Source organism: Lasioglossum baleicum, chromosome 17 (assembly GCF_051020765.1).
Source record: "Lasioglossum baleicum chromosome 17, iyLasBale1, whole genome shotgun sequence".
In the NCBI taxonomy this organism is placed as follows: domain Eukaryota; kingdom Metazoa; phylum Arthropoda; class Insecta; order Hymenoptera; family Halictidae; genus Lasioglossum; species Lasioglossum baleicum.
In genome coordinates, this window is record NC_134945.1 from 5,876,285 (window position 1) to 5,895,955 (window position 19,671).

At 42.0% G+C, this 19,671-nt stretch overlaps 2 protein-coding genes across 19 annotated transcripts in view; one reads left to right on the forward strand and one right to left on the reverse strand.

Annotated features, from left to right (window-relative positions):
• The first annotated feature begins 550 nt into the window (after positions 1–550).
• Dctn6-p27 (dynactin subunit 6) lies at positions 551–12,297 on the forward strand. 5 transcript variants are annotated; one of them, XR_013010844.1, is made up of 7 exons: positions 551–702; positions 919–1,089; positions 1,499–1,626; positions 1,700–1,842; positions 1,920–2,037; positions 2,156–2,284; positions 2,417–12,297. XR_013010844.1 is itself a non-coding variant. In XM_076441970.1 (6 exons), exons 1-5 carry the CDS (start codon positions 674–676, stop codon positions 2,019–2,021), a joined length of 573 nt encoding a protein of 190 aa, XP_076298085.1. In that variant the 5' UTR covers positions 551–673; the 3' UTR covers positions 2,022–2,037; positions 2,353–12,297. The 5 variants fall into 5 exon arrangements, 2 of the variants coding, with proteins under 2 accessions (XP_076298085.1, XP_076298087.1); XR_013010843.1 differs by having other exon boundaries at positions 1,920–2,284; positions 2,353–12,297; XR_013010842.1 differs by having other exon boundaries at positions 1,920–2,284.
• Hr3 (nuclear hormone receptor 3 ROR-beta) overlaps positions 2,929–19,671 on the reverse strand; it is a 179,198-nt gene continuing 162,455 nt past the window's right edge. For 10 of the 14 annotated variants that reach the window (XM_076441958.1, XM_076441952.1, XM_076441950.1 and 7 more), the window contains 5 exons: positions 19,417–19,643; positions 15,997–16,359; positions 14,786–15,058; positions 14,359–14,583; positions 2,929–13,224 (listed from right to left, as the gene is read on the reverse strand). In XM_076441958.1, coding sequence (XP_076298073.1) covers positions 12,965–13,224; positions 14,359–14,583; positions 14,786–15,058; positions 15,997–16,359; positions 19,417–19,643 — 1,348 coding nt within the window. In that variant the 3' untranslated portion in view covers positions 2,929–12,964. The remainder of the gene's footprint in view (positions 13,225–14,358; positions 14,584–14,785; positions 15,059–15,996; positions 16,360–19,416; positions 19,644–19,671) is intronic. The other 4 variants (XM_076441961.1, XM_076441960.1, XR_013010839.1 and 1 more) reach the window with 3 other exon arrangements.

The window sequence follows — 19,671 nt, forward strand, 5'->3', positions numbered from 1 at the left end:
TTAATAAACCATTTTTAACAGAAATAGATAATTTTCTGTTTTTATATCATTATCCGCGTCTAGAGAGAAGAGACTTGCGACGGCACAGGAGCAAGAGGAGCAAGGTTCTTGGAAGGAGAGGAGAGGAGCAATACCCAACTTGCTCAATTGTTCACACGCTCCCAAGCTTATTATGACACATATTGCCATCTTTCTCTTCTGAAGTAGTAGTAGTTGTAACCTACCTAGCGAATAGCGAGAATGCGTGTGACTCAACTGTGTCTATGTGTGTGCAACTCGCATTCTTTCCGAGTGTTTTCTCTCCGGACGCGGATTCCATATATATATTGTTTGTGATTTCATAGAACAAAAACAACTGTAATTTTTATTTTTAAAAATAAAAATTCATGCCTTAAAATGATATTGTCATTTGTACCCTTCTAAGTATATCATATCGTACAAAAATACTTATAAATAAAAGTTCGATTTATATTGTTTCAGAACACAGATTAACTATTGTCAAATACAGAAACAAAAAGAATCAATTGACAAACAGTGAGCAACTAAATCAGAATTAATAATAATCTCTGCTCCTACAATGATATTGTGATTCTTTCTTGTCGGTACTGTCGGTAGTTCGTAGAAGTTACTGAAGGGGACATCGTGTTTCCGCGTGTACTGTCAACGAGCAACGATGATTTCATCTGTCAGTCGACGAACAAAGTGAGAAATTTTACAAATTACGTTTAAATAAACAATTACTTATTCGTCAAACTGTTGACTATGTTACTATGAAAACAGTAGATATTTATAAGTGTGTTCAAATTCAAAATATTAACCTTATTCAAGTTGCTTTACTCTTGCTTGAGGTTATGTACCATTTTCGACATATAGTTTTGTACACAACAAGGAAGATATAAGTTGTATTTGTTCACGCAGCTTAAAAATATCAGCGGGGGCATTGGTATGCGATGAAAGCATTTTGAAAGGAGATATTACAATTGGTCCGAAGAGTGTGGTACATCCTAGAGCAAGCATCATCGCAGAGGCTGGACCAATTATAATAGGCGAAGGGAATATTATCGAAGAAATGGCAACTATAACGAACAGGTATGTCAAAATCCGTATACAGGGTGTAGCTCTCTAACTATTGCCACCTATCCGAGTTGGGCAAATGTAATTCGATTAATCATTGCAAATTATAGAAGGTAATCATGATTACTGATTTATTTCAACGGTGATTGATTGATTAATGATTACTGTTAGACACACCGTGTACTTGTGTGACACAGCTGTAACGGTTTCGACACGGAATCCTTGGGAGCTGAAAATCGGTTATTGAAAAAAAGCACCTTGCACGTTCTGCACGTTCCGAAAGTATGATAGTAGTAGAAAAGTTCTTGAAATAAAAGGGGCCATGGCGTGGCATTGATCTTTTGTTGCTACGCAGAGTCATTTCAGAAATGCAAATCTCACCTTTGTTTTTGTCTATAACTGAGAATAAAATATTTATTTATAGGTTACCGCCCGATGCTCCTGAACCAATGACAGTTCCTGTGCAAATAATAGGTAGCTTCAACGTGTTTGAAACTGACTGTACTTGCGAATCCCATAAAGTTGGAGATAACAACATATTGGAAAGTAAAGGTTGTATAATATATTATGCTAGAAATATATTTGCTACATACTTATGTAACTAGAAGGATCCTTTTATTTGCAGCCTTTGTTGGTCGTGAAGTTGAGTTGACCAACGGTTGCGTCATTGGAGCAGCCTGTACATTGACAGAACCAGAATCGATACCTGAAAACACTGTAGTATATGGAAGCGATTGTCAACGTAGAGAAATGCATGATAAACCATACGTAAGTACTCATAGCACTTGTGCTAACATTTTATACTCTGAAAGATGTCCGTAAATATCTATGTTTTTGTATTGCAGCCACAAGTAGGTCAACTTGAATTTTTATTAAAAGTTCTGCCTAATTATCATCACCTTAGGAAGCCAAATGTAAAAGCTACAAAAGGTGAAGGAGAAACATAGGAGCATAAACAGTTCGGTATTGCGCTTGCAATGTATTAATTTAAGACTATAAATATTTATACAATTTTTAACAATTCATCTGGATACTAGCTAAGAGCAGATAAAGAGAATAATTCCAGAAATCATTTTTTCAGCATTATATTTATATTTTCTGTTGTAATATTTATATTCTGGAGGTGTTATTATTTAATGAATTTATAAAAACGTATATAATAAAACAAATAAACATTATATAAAATCTATCAATATTTATAATATGGGGTGTAAGTAGTATTCAGAGTGTTATTTTACTATTGCATGAATAAATGAAAGTTACCATATTTCATTACAGTATCATCAACGAGATACTGTTCAGATCAGTACAGACATTGCATCTCATGGACTTTTTTGTCTAGGCTTCGGGAGCTAGCTACTAGATAGAGATACAAGAGATGCAAGCTACTTGGAAGCAAGCTTAAGAGGGTAGACTCGTTCCTAGGATTGCAAGGTTGCGAGATGCTATTTCTATGCGTTTTGTAAATGTACAAAATCAAAAGTCTCAAAAGTAATAATATATTCTCCAACGTAATATTATTCTCAAACTTGTATGACTTTCAAATTGAACCAAAAATTTGTTAATTTGAAATCTAACTATACTGTGAAACACTGAATTTATTACTTTGTGGAGATTTTCTTAAGGAGTCGATTCAGATATAAATTGAAATAAAAGCTGAGAAAAAATTCTGTGTGGTGTACCGTCACGTTCAAATATATATTTATTTCATAATTATATAATATAAGAATTAAGAAGTAGCGTATCGAAAGATACAGCGATAAGGATCGAAAGGATCGATAGGATCGGTGAACTCGAATGATAGGGGTCGATAGTGCGTGAGCCGCACCGCTCCAAGAAAACAAACGCACCCGCTGTTTTATTATTATTTTTTTTTAATCGATATTTAATATAACTCTATATTATCCGTCAACTTTTATTTATTATATATATATATTTTTATATATTATATATTATAAAATTTAACTCCAAATTGCGATAATAACGTCTAATTGCAACGTGCGTGCGCGTGTACGTGTTGCGCCTTTGTGTATGTGTCTGTTTTGCATTTTTTTTTTCTTTTAAATATTCCTTAATTCTCTCTCTCTTTCTCTCCCATCACTTTCTCTCCTCCATTCGTATTCGCAATATTTTTTTTTGTTGCTTATTTTGTTTGTATCTCTTAACCGTGCCCGCCCCGGTTATCTTCGACGTATGTGTGTGTCGATGTATATATCCGTGTATGTGTGTGTGTGGTGTGGCTGCGTGTCTCTGTGTTTGTGTATCGTGTATCGTGGTACGCAGTGTACATATGGGTGGGTGGTTCGTGGGTGAACGATTACAGGGTGGTAATGTATCTTGCACTCGCGCGTACGTGACTGTGTACGTGTTTTATCTACAGTTAAACGAATTCTACGCACTTACTCGTTAATCGGCAGAATAATATGCATTTCTTAATTTCGCTATAAGTATATTTAAACCGTCCGAAAACGTATCAGTCGGCGCACCGTGACGGATTCGCCATCGCTCTCGTCGAGCCTCCCTCGTTTCCCTAAGTTCCCCCGTTCTACCTCATACCATTTCAACCCCCATCCCCCCCCTTACACTTGTTCGCATTTTCTCTCTCGCTACCTATACTTCTGGTTGCCTCAACTTCCGAAAAAATTCGAAACAACAGTTCACCCCCCAGTTCCTCTTTTCGCTATTAGGTTGGCCAAAAAGTACAACAAACTGACGCGAATCATTCTCAACACAGGATTTCAACATTCCCAACAGTTCAGACTGGAGATTTGATTTGATTGGATGGATGGAGATTTTCAACCATTCCTGAACAACCCTTCGGAACACTTTCCCGAAAATATCTTTTCTCCTCGTTCACGTCCAAGTCGAAATAAACATCGAAGGATTCGTTGAATATTTTTTAGATTACATGTTTCACCACGTAGCTAGGGTACGCCATTATAGTCACTCTTGTTTAAATTATTAACTATTAAAATGTTTCATCATAATTGTTCAAATTTTTCTAGCGAAAACATATTGGAATATGGGAACGAATTCAACCGTAATTGTATTTTTACATAGATGTGATAAAAATAATTTCTTCATATATATTTCAAGTGAAAATATATCAAAACATATTCAACTGTAATTTGAGTTTTACATAATTCTGATAAAATATATAGCGAGAAGCGTCGAACACCGATCTCCATTAGTGTCGCCGTAGCTAAGAGGTGAAACCTGAATTTGGAAAAATTGCGAAAACATGAGAAACCAGCTGCCACGGAGAAATCCGACAATACCGATTGGCCAACCCACTGTTTCCCGTTTCGCTACGTTGCTCGACTCCTTCGAAGAGTACCAAGTGCTGATCAAAGTCCGAATCCCTCAAGCGGCACGTGTCCGAGCACTGCGAACGATACCGAGCGATTAGAAACATTATATTTGACGATCCTCGCGAATAAAAAAACAACGATATTTGCTCGACCAAGCCGTCTGATCGAGCAAGCGGTGTGCAGTCATCGGTCGGACCTGTGTCGGTGCCGTTTCAGGGATGCTCGTGCTAAGTAACAATAAGAGAAGAGAAGAGAAGATTTCGCTCGCGCGGGACGCGGATGATATTTCACCGTGAAACTTATCTAAAACGTTTTAACGTCTATCGGTTAATGGTCACGCTACGCGGTCTGCTAAGCTGCGCTAAAAAATGTGGGACGCTTTTCTCGGTAAAGTATCGGCCAAGCTCTCTGTCTCTCTCTGGCGGTGCGCTACTGAAAAAACTCGAACCTAGCGTCAGAATTCAGCTAGCTGACGATCTCGAAAGCCTAGGCGCTTCAACCCAACGCGCGCAGACACAACGATACAATTCAACAATTACAAATAATATCACTGTCTAAAAATTAAGGCGACGTTCGTCGCCCAAGATTACGTACAAAACAAGAGGATGGCCCGAGTATAGTCTTCGGGCAGTTCCAACTTCGGGTGGAGGAAGGAGTTTTAGAGGGGGTAGCTCCAACTTGGGAAGTCCCTCGCTTCCCTGGGGTTGCGACGCCCCCCGGGGAGAGCTGTCCTCCCTCCACTTGAAACGATAAAAACAACAGGATTACAAGGTACAAAATGGTCGAATTCTCGTTGACTCTAACTAAGGCTTAGCATCGTTGCTTCGAACAATTGATTACTTTTATATGAAAAAAGCCTAATTCTCGTAACAGGTTGAACAGAGTTTCTTCGAGTCTGAAACATCGGATCGTTATGAAACCAGCTAGAATTCGTGATCGTCCATGAAGTCGAAGAACGCTGCCTACGTGTCTATCGCGGAATCGTAGATTGCGTACAAAAGAAACGGTCTTAATAGCAACGCGAAACATACGTCCAGAGTCGCCAGATGAGGGGAGGGAGCACGAAAATCGAGGGGAAAGAGTTACCCTCTCTCAGCCAGTATCGGACGTCACGTGACTGGGCGGAATAGCGTCGTGGATGGGGAAGATAGAGAGCGGGGGGACACAAGCCTTGATCTGGCGACTCTGTGTCTCCAGAAAGCGAAGCTTTTGTTGGTCGTCGGTCGCTTGTCGTGTTGATCGAAACTGACGAAACGTTTCCGGCATCGTTCGAGGTCCCTCGTGCCTCTCTCACCCTTTTGTCGGCGAAAATAACTTTTTGTCGATGTGGTGTACGATGCGGTGAATTGAAAACTGATCCGCAACGACGAAAGGATTCAGGATCGTGTACCCCCTATCGAGCGTTCCGTTTCATCCTTGTACTTGTTCGGAACCACGTGGGAGGCTGTTCTGCGCGATCAGTGGACAGCGGATTTTATGCATTTACAAATATTGGAAAAATTTCAAAATACTGTTGTATTATTTCAAGTCCCATTTCACTCCAGTTTCTTGCAATTCGGGCAGAACATTTTTATTTTGCGCAAAGATCCGCTGTCTAGCGACGAGAGAATTCGCGTCGTTTACATTAGAGCCGGGGATCTGGTGGCCCATGCGCAATCACCATTCGCCTAGTATCCTATGAAAGAAACCCACGGATCAGTTCCCCGGCTCTGGAAACGAAGCGAAGCTAGGAGTGGTGCCGAAGAGTGAGAGACCAGCAAATTAATGGTGGAAGTACTTCCCCGGCTCTGGTTTACATGATTCACAGTGTAGATTTAATCCTTTACGCTGTCGAACAGTGACGTCGGCGAAAGTTCTATAGTTTATTCGGTACTTGTTTAATGAGCTTGTGAGATTAATTTGTTAATGACAGATGTTCTATGTGGTCGAGTAGGTGGAAAACAGACTGAATGACTTCCTCGAGGACTCGAGGAATACGCGTTGTTGAAAAGATACCTGACCGCGTCGATGAGAACGCCGAGAAGGATCATGGAACAGCGAGAAGAATTAAATTTAAACTTTTTATCTGGGAAACCTAATACATTCTAGACTCGACATTGCAGTTTTATCTCTTCTGTCACTCTTTAACCGATATAGAGAAATCTTAGTTATAGCAATCTCTCACTTTACGCGTTAAACGACAACTCTCTCAAAATGGACTTTCAACAACGTTTCTGATCTTACGTTTCATCAGAGTTCTTTGTAAAAGGCGTTGATTGAATACGACACTTGAATCGAAATGTGCAAATTACACAGGGTGTCCGAGAAATGTCGGAGAACCTCGGAAGGGATGGCTCCTGAGATAATTTGAAGTAACCTTTTCGTCTTCACGGAAACGGTCTTCGCGGCTTCGTTAAGGAGTTATTAATAGACAGCGGATTAAAAACGAGTAGGTTTAACCTAAAACAGTAGAGACATTAAGAGATTTTGAAAATACTGTTGTTTTATCCTCAACATATTAAACATATTAAGGAAGAAAGTACATTTTTATTTCATTCCGGTTTGTTGCAATTCAGCTAGAAAATTTGATCCGCTGTCTCAAAGTTACTAACAACAAACACGGACCATTCTGATTCTGATTGTTCTGCGCTTTTCGAAAATAACTCGTTCCGTTTACTTCAAATGACCCGAGAAACCACCTCCGAAGGAGTACAATCCTTTCAAGGACACCCGTTAAGACTTAGAGATCTAGAAGACACGAGTACGAACTCAGTTGCTAATGGCGACGCACGAAAGGAAGCTTCGTAGGACAGAGAAATGGTGATCGAAAGAAGAGAAGTAGATTTGACGAAAGCAGCGATTCGAGTGTAAAGTGAGGAATTGCCATACGCTATATCGATGAGATTTATTAAACTTTGAAAGAAAAGAACATAGTTGCGCTACAGTGAAAAAAAAGGCACACGCACCATATCTGCCCAGTGGTTGATCGTTAGAAGGATGCCGGGGGCGGGGGGGGGGGGGGCAGAGAGGTCGCAAACAGATTCTCGCAGCGCGGTCACGTGCGACAAGTACGAAGGGATGAAACAGCGAATAAAGGAGTACAGTAACGATCCGGTGGATGGCTGGCCAGGGATATCGGATCGGATCGGCCGCTAGCTAGGCGCTCGTCGCACTTATAGCGTGTGTCCGGCCGACGAAAGCGAGGAAAGCCGGTAACGGTGCGTAAAAAACGCTTCGAGAGGCTCCACCGCGGCGATGGTTATTATTATTTAGTTTAAGAAGTACGTGTTTACGTATAAAGAGACGCGTCATACAGTGCCGTACAGTACCAAAACGTTTATAATGCGCACATAATGATTACCTCGATTAAACCTCTATCTACGCGCTCGCGCAGGCTCGTGTATTGTAAATGTGTCTCTGTGTTTTTCGTCAGGTTCGTATCTCGGTTTCGCTGCGGGGGTGGTGGTGGTGTATGTGGATCGTGTGTGTATATCCGTGTGCCAGTGTTTCCTTTTTCTCACATGTTGCGTCCGCGAGCCGACCAGACCGGTCCAGGGACAATATATCTCGCTCTCTTTATCCTTTTCATTATTTATATTTATATTTATATTCCTATATTTTTATATATATACATATACGTATACGTATACGCGCGCGCGCGCAGTTCACAGTTTCCTCTTCGTCGCATTCCTATTTCACTCTGGCCGTGTTCTCCGTTCGGAGACGCGGGGACCGTCTCTCTCTCTCTCGAATATTGCCCGTTCCGCCGCAAATTTTCGCCCTTTCTCAATATGTATATTTATATATATGTATATGTATAATATATATATATAGATGCGAGTGTGTGTGTTTATACATATACAGTCTAAAGTAGCTCAGAGGGAACTATGCGAACCACTACCGCGAGAAGCTGGCCCACCGGAATTCGCGCCGCCATTTTCTCGCCTGCCTCCGCGCGTCCACCTCTAGATTTTCCGTCTCCGCGCGCGGAAACGAGAGAATGTCGACGCGCCTCCAACTCGGCCAGTCCTTCGCCGACGCTATTTCATCGGGTCTTTTGCACCGTTTGCGTTTAAATGTATCTCGGTTTCTCGTTTTCTATGTCGTGAACGGGCGGTCCGAGCAAAATTCTAACGGCACACGCCGCGCCGCGCCGGTCCCCCGTCTCTGTGGTGTTGTGTTCTCTGTGTGTGTATGTATACATATATGTACATATATAAGTTGTCTGTGGACCGTTCTGGCCGAGCCCCTTTAACCACATTTTTTTTGCTTTACTTTAATTAGTACAATATATACCTTTTTTGTATGTATGCATCGTAACAACCGATATTCTCAGTTCTTTCGTGCTCTCTCTCTCTCTCTCACACACACACACGCATTCTCTCTCTCGCTCTCTCTCTCTCTCTCTCTCTCTCTCTCTCTCTCTCCCGCTTCCTGTGGTTCTATCACTTTCCTCCACTCGCTAGTGTTTAATCGTTTCCTCCGATCACTCTTTCGTGAAGTGGTGTTCCTGACATTCTCTCACAGACGCATTTTTAATTCTCACACATACTCTCTCTTTCTATATATATATTTTTTATATTAGTGTGTATATATATATACATATGTGTATATATATGTATATGCATGTATGTACATATAAACATATATATATAATATGTAATATATAGTGTATATATATATACATATATACACACACTTCTACATATCTTTCATATATATACTTTATGTTGCTTTTTATGTATAGTTTATATATATATATATATAACTTTTGTGTTGTTTTTATATATATATATAAAAAACAATTGTTATGTTTATTTAAGGCCCAATACGTTCATTACGAAGGAAATAATCTGCAACAGAAAGGAGACGAATATACGGTTAAACGCTTGTACCTCTTTTGCTCCCTGTCGTAAGCACCGCGAGTATAGAATCTATTCAGTCAATGACGAGTCGTGGTTTCTTGTCGGTTTTTTTTTCTCGTATTTCTCCCCCTCCACTAGTCGTCGCACACGGACGCGACCGCTCTGCCACTTCCGTCGAGGCGAAGGCAACGCAAGTAGATGAGCCACAGAATGGTCGAACCGATCGTCTCGACCAGCATCACGCGCGAGTAAATTAACGGGAGAGCCTTCTACCGTGTCGTGTCGTGTCGTCCCCCGTGCGTAATTAATAATAATCTCTTTCATCGTCGCTTTCAAACATTTAATGATCATTTTTGTCAAAAATTTCATGACAGTTTCCGCTAACCCTCGTACGCTCCTCGAAAAGAATTGAGGACTGGAATTAAAAAAGGCTGCAACTGCCAAAATGAAAATTCCGAGGGGAAAATCCATGGAAAACTCTTAAGATCGTCTTGTAATTAATCTCGTAACCATTATTTCATTGCGTTGGCGTTAAAACTTTGGAAAAATGGCTCTTGCAGCCTTCTTTAACTCCAGTCTACAATTGCGCGAAAGATCCTCTCGCAATATTCAAAATAGAAGAGATATCGTACGAGAGTTTCGCCTGAATTTTCTAATCGAGTGACACACGCAACTACGTGAAATGAATTCGAAGAGGTCAGTCGCGTTCCAAGGTCTACACGTTACGCTAGAATCGAAAGAAAACGGAGAATAGAAACGGGTACTCTAAGCAGACGACTGAACGGCGTAAAATGTTTCGTCGAGCAACGCGAACGTGAACAAATATATCTGTACGCAAACTGGACAAACGATTCGCTCGAAGTTGCTAATCAATATATAAAAGTATAAATCCGAAGAATATAGATAACGCGGTCCGACGTGTTGTTCAATTTAAACGTAGTCCCTGTGCGCCGGTCACGCGCAGAAATCGTTCGGTTCGTGATCATCCATTTCCGTTCCGATTGCCTCGACGCGTGTCTCTACGCTTGTTCCGCCACTGTTTAAATCTACGATCCTGCGGTAAATTCGTTTCGCGCGCACGCTCGCTCCTCCACGCTGCCTAGGAAGGATCGCCGTCGACCAGAAACAAGTAACTTTCGACGCTCGGAAAATATGTAACTCGACACGCTCGTCCTCTCGGGATCGACCATTTCGTCAGCCGATCGCGGATCGCCTACCGGATTTTCGACCGAACCACCCGGAACAAATAAAATCAACTAGACGCGAGAGCGGAACCACGCTCGTCTCTGGTACCAGGCCCGGGACATGCTAGATTCGGCAACGCTGTCTCAGTCTGACTTGAAGTTGTTCGCGTTATCTCACGGCCGTCTCTAACTATACGCTACTACGCATACTGGGACTGATGTTCCGCTTGCGGTGTTGCCGCATGCTCCGGCCTGCACTCTAGAGACGGGCGGAACTCGTCTCGGTCAATTTACACCCTTAGTTTATACAATATGTACAAATATTTACGAACGCAATTCTCGAATGGCGACGCGATTAGAATTAGAATCATGGAATGAGTCCGATCGAGATTAACAATATAATGAAAGTAAGATCTTGGAACAAACCTCCGTCGGTTGGAAATAGACTGCGGATCCTTATGTAAAATCTAACCTTTCCACTTGAATAGTAAGAAACTGGAGCGAAATAGAAAATTATATTCCTTTTTAGTCTACCGATTTCTGTGATAAACGCACAAAATCCGCAGTCTAGTTAGAAAGCAAGTATACTTTGCTGTTCGTTGGGAGGGATCCTGATGGAAGGTTCCTTCCAAAGTACTATAATCCGATTTTCGTTCAATTGTTTTTTCTCTCGCGTTAAAGCTATCGACGAACGTTCTCGCGACATCGTCCAGGACGACAATAAATTAGAGTCTTCTTGCAGTATCCTCGACAAGAACCGAGATAACCGAGCGCGCGAAAACCCGGTAGACTTGTGTACCCCGCGGTTATCGTTCCCGCGCCGTTTTTCACTCAGAAACTCCCAAGGTAACTTTCACTTAACGGGTACAACTAATAAACAATCGAGGGAAGTCGGGGGGAGGAGGCGGGTCAAAAGAAGAAACTTAACACGAATTATCCTATCGCATTTTGTACAGGTGAAAGGGAGACAAAACGAAAAACTGAAAGCTTTCAAAAGAAAAAAAAACGAAAAAAAAGAAAAAGGGGAGAGAAGGAGGGAAATAGATAATAATAATCGTAATATAATAATAAGGATAATAATAATTATTATAATAATTAATTAATTAATAATGTTAATGATTATCGTAAATAGTACTAGTAACGCAGTTTCTGACCGAAAAAAGATAAAAGTACAAGTTACGTGCTTTCCAATATAACGAACCGATAGTAGAATAGAAGAAAAAAGATGGACGAGTAGACTTACAACGATCGCAGTTAATTTTAACAAAACAAAAAGTAAAACGATAAAAACAGTTACTTGTTTCCCGCTCGATTCAGGCGGCACGTCATTTCGAAGCCGGCTCTCTCGCTTGCATGCTCGATTTAAGATCCAAAACGTCGTGCTCCGGCGTGAAGTCCCATTTCCTCTCTCCCCCTCGCACACGCACAAGCACGCACACACTCTCTCTCTTCTCTTTCCGATTCTCTCGCTCTCTTTCACTCCGGACAATCGTGAAATCGGGTTGCGCAGATAAGATTAAGATTTCGTTATCTCACGGTGTGACGAAAAGCTCTGTTCTATCGTCATACATTTTTTCTCGTAAATATATAGACGACGATGAGACACGACGAAAAAACGAATATGTACAATAAACCGCGCGTCACCAATCAACCGTCTTCCGCGTCGAGACGTTCTCTCGATTGCTCGCACTCGTCGTCGGCTACGATTGTTTCTTTTCTTTTCTTTTCTTTTTGAGGATCTTAGAATTCCTGCCTGAGTCGAAGGGTCCGAAGGAAGATCGTGCAAGCGACAAGCGGCAAACAGGATCCAAGGACGCAGAGACGATCGATCGATCGTCGTCTCGCTCCTCTTCCGATAAAACTTATCTCTTTGTACTTAAAAATTCTATATAACATGTCAATATATAAAATTCAATTACTAATCCTCGGAATTAAATATACAATAACAACGCAACGTGTGCTGCCTAAATTACTCATAATCCATAATATGTATATATATATATATATATATATATTCTATATATATAACTCATAACTTGTTCCTCCTGTTCGATGCGTTCTCGTGCACGATACACATTTCAAGCTAAAGAAGAAGTACGGTAGGGTTTATGATAGTACGATCAAAGAAATAAAAAGTAGTGTGGTAAGCGTGTGTCCGGCAGTACGGCCTCGGAAATCAAATCGGACAAAATCTCAGCAAGCTCGTTGCGTCACAATCGCGTTCTCCGCACCCTTCGACCGTCGTCGTCGATCGGCCCTAAACACGCCCACGCGTTATTCACACTCTTACGCTCACGCTCTTTCTCTTTTTCTCTCTCTCTTTCTCTCGCTCACTCACACCCAAACACACGCAACACTTTTTCTCTCTCTCTCGCGCACTTCCTAGGTAGCGTCGCCGCGACGTCACCCTTTTTTCTCTGTTGACACGCGTCGCCTTCTCCGTCGTTTCCTTTCCGGGACGGTGGAACTCACCTTGACAGAGCAAGGCCCGGCGCTACTCGCGTACCGCTTTGTTCGTCAGCGTCGGGACGCCCTGCGCCGCGTCGATCGTTCAGCTGTCGACGCTGAAAAGCTCTTTGTGGAGGGCTGGGAAGTCGAGGTGGGGCTGCGACCGTTTCAGCTTCGCGAGGGCGTCCATGTGCAGCAGAGAGATCTCCCGGAGCTGGGGGATCTTCGCCAGGATCGCGTCGCACACCGTCACGTCGCCCTTGATCGGCGACACGTGGTTACGGTCTAACTCCGACCTCAACGCCCTGATTACCGCCTGTGACAGTCTCGTCACTTCCGCGAGGCCTTTCAGTCCGGGCCGATCTGAAATTCACGCAAAACCCCTTTCAGATTAACCTCGTCGGCGTCCGTACATTTTTAGTGACGTCGACCTGGTAGACCTAGGCCGATGTGTTCACCATTTTCTTCGGAATCAATTGTTATGTGGCTAGTAGAGACAACAGTTGAATAAAAATTTCTTTTGAACCGAGGCACTTAGAACTATGCACAGAATTTTAATTGAGAGGTTAATTCAAGAAGTTTATTGTATAAACTCAATTACCATCTGTGAATTCTACATATACATAGGTTTGACTGAAATGGCTCATTGTATTAGAATAGTCGACAATATATTTGAATTACACTTTAATCATCACAAAAGACAGGTTCTTCTGACTTTATAACACGTTTTCTGTCCAACATCAAAAGTATTACAAAATACCAGGTTCTCGATAAAATTAAATTTTTGAAAACATCCAAAAAGTTTCTTGACATGTTCTTCTATGGATTTCTAGTTACCAGTTACTTTATCAAATAAATTACAAATAAGCAATGTTATAGGTACGAAAAGAAGGATCGAATTAAACAAATTGGAACGATAAACGTCAACATCTTTGCATCAAAGATGTATATTAGAAGCGTTTAGATGTTTTATAGATCGATACACGATAATTCCATTCCTTTAGGTGATTGTCGAACCAACTGCATCCCCATTATCGTCGGAAGCAATAGATTATAGAGAAGCAGAATCCTTTTAACTAAAAGGATTGAGAAAGTCGAAGCCGCCGTAATGGTATTCGTTTTATATATATCGTAATAGTAGACTAGTGCTCTTCTATCCCCAGTTAAAGTACTCTACCTTGCTTTTTCATTGACTGATAAAAACTTATCTGTAACGACCGGCTGGATTAACCAAATCAGTTGCGTCTTTACTACACGAGAGGAGATACTTCCCTCTTTGTATCGCGATGTTTTCAAATCGTCGTACGACCATCTACATATTTATACGGAACCTTTAGGAGGGTTTAAGGAATTAAGGATTCGCGAAAGGAATCTTCGCTAGTCCTCGAAAGCATAATCCTAATAGAAAATTATGAATAGCTAATGGTAGGAGACAAAACATTTCAGCAATTTTGTCCATCTTTCGATTCGGAAAGGTTCTTTATGACTTTTACTAACCAGGGCTGTAGAGAACCGCTGCGCTGTACAGCGCGAGCTCCGTTTCCGTGAGTTTCAATTCGGCAATACTCCTGGCCATTTCGAACACGCAAGAAACGAGCTTCATTTCCGCTGTGTCCGTCGTGTAAAACGCATCCTGCGGCAACATGGTGTCGCCGTAGAGGACGCAGTTCTGCTGGAGGTCTAGGTACCTGCTCATACGTAGCACAGCCAACTCGAAGGAACCTGCAAACAACAAATAATTAAAATAATGCCTACGAACACGAATGATTATGTCCATTTGCTTCGAAGCTAATTACTTCCGTGAAAATGCAAAGTCCTAACGGAAGAGCATTCAGCCCGATGTTATAAAATCGTTTCTTGGATGCACAGGTACATGAACGAATTAATAATTTCGGTTCGATAGACTTCTGGTTGGTTTACGTACCAGCCTTTAATAGAACGATCTGGTCGTCTTGCGAGAGCTTCATGAATCCAGGAACCATCTTGGCGAACTCGATGATCTGCTGGATAACAGCGGTTAGTTTTTGGGCGCATTCGAGCCAGAGTTGTTCGTGCGCCATGTTCTTGTAGTAGATCAATCTGGTGAGGTCGTGTGGCTTCCGGAAAGACTCCTGGATCTCTTCCGTCGTCATCAGACACGTTCTTGCGTGGGCATCCGCTATCGTTTTCGAGAGCAGCTCGCTGATCTGTGCAGGATCTACGAGAAAACGAAAACCAATTGCCGGGTTGAAATTCTGTTCCTCGCCAATCGTTCCCACCGACCACATCGAAAAAGATGCAGAGATATCTCTAACTACCAACACTAACAAAAACAAGAGAGAAACAGCAACGAACAACCACGTATTCAAACGAATCAACAGAAACACAGACACGAATGAACAAGTCTCTCCGACATTTTGTTGCAACGATTGTTTAGCGTTTAGATAGTGTAACACACACAAGCGACAGATATTTCAAGTTCAAAGATATTGGTAAATTGTTTTGGCATTGGAACACCACTCGAGTCTTGTCTTCGACGAGAATGCGAGAGCACGTTTTCTTAAGATTTCCCGGACCGATCTGAACCACCGAGACCTCCTATCCTTGGGTTCGTTGTAAATTACCGCTGCATTATCGCTGCAGTTAGTGCAGCCATTTCACTACGTCCTCGAGTCGGCGAACTTTACACGATCCACTCTCTCGCGCGCAAAGTCTCCGCCTAAAACTTCATCCCTCTGATTCGTGTCGATTACTTATATCATATATTTTATTGTTCGTTGGAATCTTCAACAAAGGAAAAACGATTCGTTGACGACAAAGGTGTTCTCCCAAGATTACATAAATTTCTGGTGTCATTTATAAATCGAATGTACGCAATTTTGAAACATCAATTGAATGGTGTTCCGTGCGAGTCGATGTAAAACATCTGAGCGGAGGTTCGAAGCAGCAGAAAACGTGCTCCCCGAGCGAGCGTCGAACGGAGGACGATAATTGCAAAGAAAAAGGAACAGCGTACGATCGTAAAACGACGAAAAGAGCGAGGCGCGAGGCGCAGGAAGACGAAGAAAAGAAAAGAAAAGAAAAGAAAAGAAAAAAGAGAAGAAAAGAAGCGCAACTCTAGCATGCCCATGCAAAGGGACACAAACGTAACCTCACATCTCGCATGGGACATACTGGGCAGACTCGGCACTTCGTCGTCTTCGGATGGATTGCTGACCCTCTGTTGCTGACCGCTCAGAAAGGTCGTCGAGTCGACCATCGTGTACGAGCCGTGGCCCAGGTTGGCGAGTTCGACGGTGGTCTCTTGCTTGACAGCAACGATTCCACCCCCGCTGAGGGAACCGGCACCACCGCCGCCGCCGCCGCCACCAGCGGCTGCACCGCCACCGGTGCCAGAACCGCTCCCTCCACCGCCCGAGCCACCGCCACCGGATCCACCACCGTTACCACCGCCTCCGCTACTACCGCCACCACTACCCCCCGTGCTGCTTCCGGTCGTCGAGGCAGACAGCGACTTTCCTGGTTCACGCGAAAAGTCAAAGTTCACTAGGTCCAACACAGCTCTCTTTACTCTTTATCCAATTCGCCCATTTCTCTCTTTCTCCGCCCCTAGCTCGCGACCTATTTATTCTCTAAGGCCTAGGGGAAAGTTACCAACATCTTCGCTACTCCACTTCACGGATTCGTTCTTAGCCAGCGACGGATCAACACCTCCAGAGACCTCTCTCAACCTCTTATCGTCTCAAACTCTTCAACTTCATTTTCAACTTTAATTTTTCAATTCCAACTTTAATTTCAACTTCATTTTTTCAATTTCATTTCGTTAATATCAACTTCAATTTTAATATCAACCCTCCAACTTCAATTTTTCAATTTCACTTCGTTAATTTAATTTAATCACCTGTATAGAGGGACGCTTAGACTTGGAGGGTTTGTTTTAAATGTTGATCCGTGTATTCGAAATCTTGTCAATACGTAATCATAGAAATTAATTATATTTATTAGCAATTAATTAACGTTTGGTAATTTTCCCCTATGCTTTCACGAAAGTGGGGGTGATCTCCTTTGGAGCAGAAACAATCAATTCGATGTAGTTTTTTCACAAATATGTCTTGAAAATTGTACACCCCAATTCTATTTATAATAGTTGAACAAAAACATTTAGAAAGTTTAACAAAGGATTTGCGTGGAAGACCACTTTTGTCCCCAAAAAAACAAATAATTTTGTGGTTTTTAAATAATCATGTACTTTAATAGACTAACAATTACACTTTCTCTGGATCAATAACCAACATGTATGCAAAGAATTGCTTGATCTACGGTAATCTGAACTTTTTTATCGCACAAATATTATCCGAAAACGACGCCTCCATAGAAGAACACCCCCTGAAAGTGTTTCTGGTAGGACCTAGTAGAATTAGCTACGATCGGAACGTGGATTGGACTCTGTACGAGGCGAGACTGTGTGCCAGCGCAGTAAGCTAGTTGATGAAGCGGTAATTTTAGTCCGCGTAAGTTGTAAACCATTTGAACGCTTGTAATGATGGGTTGGGTTATGGTGGCTGCTCGCTATCTTTAGGAATACGCTACTGCCGAAAAGTTTCGACCATTATCGTTAGGTAAGTGTTATGGTAACTACGGGTCGTTCTGCCCGTCCTCCATCGTTCGGGTCAATTTCAGTGGAAAACGAGACTATGTCCTAAATCATTCGTTTGATCAAACTTGAAATTTCGAAAATCATATTTGTTCTTCGGACTTTTCCTCTGCATCGATTTGGAAAATTTTCTTTTCATTTTGGCACGCGTCAACAAAGATTTCAATCGATCACGTAAGAGAAGATCGCGAACTCGTCCGTCTAGAAGATCTTTCACTATTTTTCAGATAGCGTAGCGGCATTGTTCACTCGAAGAAACGTCTATCGCGGCAGCAGCATACTCCTGAAGCGGCAATTCAATCGTATCTTTATGACTGTTAATGTTACTTGAAGCAACAGTATCAATATCATTCACCGAATGCACCGTGCAGTCAACTGGCAGTGATAAACACAATAATTGTATCAGCCGCGTGGCGCTGAAAGGGACCAGTACTACTTGGCGCTGGTTGTTCATCGATTGACATCTTGTTACCGCTCCTTCGCTAACAATAAACTTTAATGGAACTATAAACTCTCGTCGACTTGGCACGACTTCAGTTTCGTCTGGCACAGTCGCGTAACTTCATATTCCGCCCGATCAAAATTGAAAATATACACACACGCGCGAGAGAATAATACTTTATCTACACTCGGAAATAACGTGCTGTCTCTCTGAAAATTGATAGGATCCTCCGCGCGGATTCAAACGCGAAGCATTCTCGATTTCAGAGATATTAGGTTGATGCATATCAAATGTCCGATCTCAGAGTGCAAATCTTGTGAGACGTCAAGAATAGTCCAGTCAACGAAAAGTTGTAGAGGGAAATGGAAGGAACACAATTTTTAACTTGACGTGAGCGCGGATATCTCGGAAACTATGCGAGATAGCGAAAAACTGAATCAAGTCAATCTTATGGCACATTTTGTCAGCTTTAATTTTGTATAGAATGATCTAATCGCTAGAATACATAGTTTCCGAGATATCCGCGCTCAAAGTTCACTAATTGTGCTGAAGAGTTAACTTCATAATTAGTTGCGTTTCCCAACTTTTTTATATGGACCTAGATTGAAAGTTTAACTTACTTTTAAAAATCGGGCATTTCATATGCAACAACCTGATAACTGCGGTCAGCATTACATATTAGGATTATAATATTCTGCAGCTCAATTTGTTATGTTAACAAAATTAGTAGAAATTGTTTAACCTTTGTCAGCCCCACAGAAATAATTCTTTCGAACCGGTATGCGAAAGTTTCGATTCCTCCCGACTAAACACTGTGGATTTTATGCATTCGCGATAAAAATTCAGCCCTGCTCGTACTGTTCTTAGCACAGTTTTTACAACAATAACTGCAACATCTTTGTCCTCGATAATTTTGTAGTAGAAAAAGAAAATTTATTCCCTGCATGGATTTCAATGCTTAACCGAGGTGCCACTAAAAATTGCTGTATCATTCAGGTATTGTACGAGGTATTATGCCAATTTCATATCCATAAAATTTAAAAAATCATAGGGAAATATTCTAGGTTGGAAGAAATGTTTAATTTTCAAGTTAAAATTTTGCTCCAAGTGCAGAGGGTTAAATATTAATAACAAAAGCAATGAATATTCTGCCAGAAATGTTGATCGCGAGTTTGGGCTTTAATCGCGCGACGCGTTTCGTCACGCGACTGATCCGGTACCGACACAGAGAGGGTAACTAGAGCCGCCTGTGAATTTTTCTCTGGCATAACTATCCACGGTCTATCCGCGGCATAAACGGTAAAGCGAGATTGGTTTGCGTTAATTTTCCCAGGCCGAACCCACCATCTGAGCGACCATACTAGAGCCTTTCCACAGACAGATGACAGTGATGATAGAAAGAGACAAATGAGTAGCAGCAACCCGGACACCTGACCCCCGCAAAGCACAGGTAGATGGAGACATGTTTGAAGATACTCACCGGTGGTAACCACGTTGGGAAGAACCCCAGTCGCGGTGACAGCGGAGGGTGTATCAGGTGCGACGGTGTCCGCGACCTGCGTCTGCGTCGGTCGCGGGTCGTAGGTCGTCGTGCTGTCAACATAATCCGCGCTAAGCTCATAGTTCGTCATCGCCTGATGATTGTAATAACCCGAGCCACCTGTTCCGGGGCCGGGTGAAGCGTATTCGCTGCCGCCGTACGTATACCTAACATAAATAAAAAGATTGGAACACG